The 5,097-nt window shown below is 44.2% G+C and overlaps 1 protein-coding gene across 1 annotated transcript; it reads right to left on the reverse strand.

Annotated features, from left to right (window-relative positions):
- Positions 1-4,406: 4,406 nt before the first annotated feature.
- Positions 4,407-4,892, reverse strand: LOC107059208 (LAS seventeen-binding protein 1-like). The gene has a single exon (XM_015305693.1). The coding sequence runs from the start codon at positions 4,890-4,892 to the stop codon at positions 4,407-4,409; it is 486 nt and encodes a 161-aa protein (XP_015161179.1).
- Between the last annotated feature and the right edge of the window lie 205 nt (positions 4,893-5,097).

Raw genomic sequence — 5,097 nt, forward strand, 5'->3', positions numbered from 1 at the left:
TCCAGAAGCTTTGCAGCTTCATTAGCATCAACGCATCTGAGAAGACCTAAATCTGGAGTCCTCCTGTAAAGGATTTCCCCACTTGCAAAGAAATTGAGGGCCATGCGGCGTATCGACTTCTTCTGGTTGAACGTTGCATTCTCAGGATAAGTCCCGTCCTCTAAATACTTCTTGATGTCAAAATACCAAGGCAGAACAGGTTCCGCTTCAACATGCTAACAATGGGCAGGCTTCTCTTTTACCTCTATATCCACTGTATCAATATAACTTGTATCTGGATGTTTAATCATTGAAGCGATGGTGGCAAGAGCATTAGCCAACTCATTTTGTGTCCTGGGGGTGTGTTTGAACTCAATCTTGCGAAATCTTTTGCACAACCTCTGTATATACTGCACATACGGTGTGATCTTCGGGTTCTTTACGGCCCATTCTCCTTGAACCTGATGAATCAGCAAATCTGAATCTCCAATAACCAACAGCTCATGAACGTTCATATCAATTGCTATCTTCAGACCGAGGATGCAAGCTTCATACTCAGCCATGTTGTTCGTGCAATTAAATCAGAGTTTAGCCGCCATAGGATAGTGTTGACCAGATTCTGACACTAAGACCGCTCCGATACCTTTCCCTTGGTGATTTGCCGCTCCATCAAAGAATACTCTCCAACCAGGGTATGCCTCAGAAATATCTTCACCAACAAACGAAACTTCCTCATCGGGAAAATAAGTTTTGAGCGGTTCATACCTTTCATCAACTGGATTTTTCGCAAGATGATCAGCCAAGGCTTGTGCTTTTATCGCCTTCTGGGTCACATACACAATGGTCAAACTCACTCAAAAGCATTTGCCATTTAGCCAGCTTCCCAGTCGGCATTGCTTTCTGGAAAATATACTTCAATAGGTCTATCCTGGAAATAAGGTATGTGGTATACGAAGACAAATAATGTCTCAACTTCTGAGCAATCCATGTCAAAGCACAACATGTTCTCTCTAAAAGAGTGTAATGAGCCTCATATTGAGTGAACTTCTTACTCAACTAATAAATGACTCACTCCTTCTTCCCAGTCTCATCATGTTGACCAAGCACACATCCCAATGCATTATCTGAGACCAATGCATTGTCTGAGACCGATAAATATAGCAGTAACGGACTCCCTTCTCGCGGAGGGACCAACACCGGCGGATTGGACAAATAGTTCTTGATGGCATCAAAAGCAGTTTGACATTCTCCAGTCCACTTGGTCGAAGCATCTTTTTTCAATAACTTAAAGATGGGCTCACACACCATGGTGGATTGAGCTATGAACTGGCTGATGTAGTTCAACCTTCCCAAAAAACTCATCACCTCTTTCTTGTTCTTCGGAGGAGGTAATTCTTGAATCGTCTTGATCTTGGAAGGGTCAAGCTCAATTTCCCTCCTACTGACTATAAATCCCAACAACTTGCCAGCCGGCACTCCAAAAGCACATTTGGCGGGATTTAACTTCAAATTATATCGGCGTAAACGATCGAAAAATTTCCTCAAGTGAATCAAGTGATCCGAACTCTCGCGGGACTTGATTATGACATCATCTACATAAACTTTGATCTCTTTGTGAATCATATCGTGAAAGATGGTTGTCATTGCCCTCATATAAGTAGCACCGGCATTCTTGAGACCAAAAGGCATCACCCGATAATGATATACGCCCCAGGGCGTGATAAAAGCTGTCTTTTCTACGTCTTCTTTATCCATCAGGATCTGGTGGTAACCAGCATAACAATCCACAAATGACTGCATCTCATGCTTAGCACAATTATCAATGAGAATGTGAATGTTTGGCAATGGAAAATTATCTTTCGGGCTAGCTTTGTTGAGATCTCTGTAGTCAACACAAATTCTAATTTTTCCATCTTTCTTGGAAACCGGAACAATGTTGGCTAACTAAGTCGGATATTGCGTCACTTCTACTACTTGAGACTCAATCTGTTTTGTAATCGCCTCTTTGATCTTCAAACTCAACTCAAGCTTGAATTTCCGAGTCTTTTGTTTTACTGGACTGAAATCTGGATTGATCGACAACTTGTGGGACACTATATTCGTGCTCAGCCCTGGCATGTCTTTATAAGACCAAGCAAATACATCAATGTACTCCCTACTCCCTGAGCAAACGAACCAGGTCTCTTCTTTGGGCTTCAGTCACATGGACACTGATTTTGACTTCTTTGACACATTCCTCATCTCCGAGATTCACAGTTTCAGTTTCTTCAAGATTTGGCTTGTGTTGATTCTCAAATTGTCGAAACTCCTCAGCAACATGTTCGGGTACCTCATTTTCTTCTCCATATTCCTCACACTTCATCATCACCTGCCTCATTTCGTTCACTCGGTTCATGACATGACATGACATTGACAGGTTTTATATTAATATTAACTGAAATCATAAACAAACAAAGTTAGGAAAGTAAAATATAAACAGATAAGTAAACAAACAAGTTTCGATGAAAGAGGCTTTTCATTTGAATTGAAAGACAAGCACAAACTTTGGCCATGGCCGAGGGCCATTTTGCCTTTTTAAACATCACAAGGGAATTTAAAAAGCTTAAAACAAATAACAATTGCATAAAGGGTGGGTCTCGGGCCTCTTCCGGACTACCACCGATTTTAAAACCACAAAACATACGTTTTTCTACCCAGATGAGCGGGAAATCAGGAGTGGGGTGGAGGTCCAGTTCTGCAATCGCTCTTCAGGTTCTACATCACGGATGCCTGATGTCCCCAGCCTCTTCCTCGATGACTGCATCAATCTCCTCAAAAAGGCCCATGATTCCTTCCCCGAGACCACCATCGTTGGCGTGCTCCTGTATCGGGAATGACTGGTACAGATAAGGAATTGGCGTAGCCAATGCTTGATCAACACTCTTGTTCTTCATCTCTGCTTCGTCAGCATCTGTGGGGACATACCCCAAACCAAACTTTGCTCCTTTGGAGGGAATTTGGATAGGCTCGACGATTCCTTGAAAGTGCTTCCCCAATCCGAAACCTGGTTTAAAACCACTCTATAGCATGACAGTAGCAATCATCTTGTACACAGAGGGCATATGAGGTTGCGGATCCAAATCATCACCGGTGGCATTTACCAGCTCCACCGTGTAAAAATCACAACCTCGGGAAACCTCGTGAACGATCAACGCATACCCATCGGAGTGACTCCCCTCACCATGAATGACCAATTCCTGGTCCTTCCAAACAAATTTCATCAGTTGGTGAAGGGTAGAAGGCACAGCCCCGGCCATGTGGATAAACGGTCTTCCAAGAAGTAAATTGAAGCTGGTATTAATGTCCACCACCTGAAACTCCACATTGAATTCTGCAGGCCCTATCTGAACATCCAAATTTATTGCCCCTATCAAGTCTCTCTGCACTCCATCGAAAGCTCTCACATTGACCTGGTTTTGTTGAACCTTTCCCAAGTCAAATTTCAGCTGCTTGATAGTCGAAAGCGGGCAAATATTGAGACTGGACCCATCATCGACCAAAACACGATTTACAACTTTGTCTCGGTATTTGATGGTGACATGCAGAGCTTTGTTGTGCATCCTCCCTTCAAATGACAGCTCTTCGTCGCAAAACCTGATTCGGTGTCCTCGGATGACCTGGTTTATCATTGTTGCTAAATCGTCACTGTTAGTACTCACCTGCCGAATTTGGTCATACCCTGGGTAACAGCCGTTTCAATCACAAGCTTTTGTTGGGTAAGAGTTTCTCGTGGCACCAAGGCAACAGCCTTCTCGGGTGTCAGAATCACAAACTTTTTCCTCTCTCTGATGCCCAACGAAGCTACAGCCCTTTCCAGTTCATCAGGAGCAATCGAAATTATTGCCTTCGTCACGCACCAATCATCATCTGTCTCTATCATATTGATAGTGGCGCCTCCATGATTTGGCAAAGGATTACTATTGACATTGGGCGCGACTGTCTGAAGAGAGACCACATTCTGGTCAATCAGGTCTTGGATCTTATGCTTCATGTTGATACAATCCTCGGTATCATGTCCAACACCGTCGGAGTGATACGCGCACCTCTGATCAGGTCTGTAAAACTTTGAGCTAGTGTCAACCGACTTAGGACCCACTGGATGAATATATCCTGCCGCCAGTTAATCGCTCGAACAGCTTTGTTCGGCTTTCAATAAGCGGAGTGAAAATTCTAGCAGGCTTCTTCTCAAATCTGGGGCGAGAGGAATCGTAATTGCCTTGTTGAGGGGGAGGCATTTGGCGATAATTTGGAGCATTCGGACGGGGGGCTTGATATCTGGGATATGAGTTGGTTTGGTAGTTTGGTTGTGCAGCCTGGTAGTTCGAGGGGGTATTTTGGTAAGGTGGAGCTGGGGTTTGGTACATTGGGGGAGGCGTTTGGTAATTTGTCTAGATGTTGGTACAGTTGGGGGTGGCATTTCGATATTGATGAGATGGAGCTTGATAAACTGGAGGAGGAGTTTGGTAGATAGTAGGAGGAGTTTGGTAGCTAGGAAGGGGAGCATTTTGATAACTGGGAGGAGGGGCATTTTGATAACTGGGGGGAGGGGTATTTTGGTAGTCAGTCTGGGTATAACAAGCGAGGTACGAACTCTGTGAAGGTCGAGAACGACTTTGGTATGATGATGATCTCCTTGGGGTCTTCTTCCCCTCATAAGAGATAGATGTCACATCCTCTCTTTTCTTCTTTAACAAGCCCGAAGATCCAGGCGAGGCAGCAACACGGGCAATCTTCCCGGTTCTCAATCCATCTTCGATAGTCTCACTTACCTTGACTATCTCAGGAAATTTTGCTCCAACGAGCAACATGATTCTGTCATAATATTCGGGCTCTTGCACCCGCACAAACACTTCGACAATTTCCTTTTCTGACATAGGAGGTCTAACTCTAACTGTCTCCTTTCACCACCTATATGCGAATTCTCTGTAACTTTCGGTCGACTTCTGCTTCATCTTCTCCAAGGAGTAGCGATCAGGAACGATCTCCACATTATAGGCGAATCGTTCGATGAAGTCCTTAGCCAGAGCGTTCCAACTAGACCACTGTCTCGTTTCATGGGACGTAAACCACTCTAGAGCC

The sequence above is a fragment of the Solanum tuberosum genome, unplaced genomic scaffold (assembly GCF_000226075.1).
Source record: "Solanum tuberosum cultivar DM 1-3 516 R44 unplaced genomic scaffold, SolTub_3.0 scf00980, whole genome shotgun sequence".
In the NCBI taxonomy this organism is placed as follows: domain Eukaryota; kingdom Viridiplantae; phylum Streptophyta; class Magnoliopsida; order Solanales; family Solanaceae; genus Solanum; species Solanum tuberosum.

What these genes read in the sequence shown, in the direction of transcription:
- LOC107059208 (XM_015305693.1), bottom strand. Translation starts at nt 4,892, where the DNA reads ATGTCAGAAAAGGAAATTGTCGAAGTGTTTGTGCGGGTGCAAGAGCCC.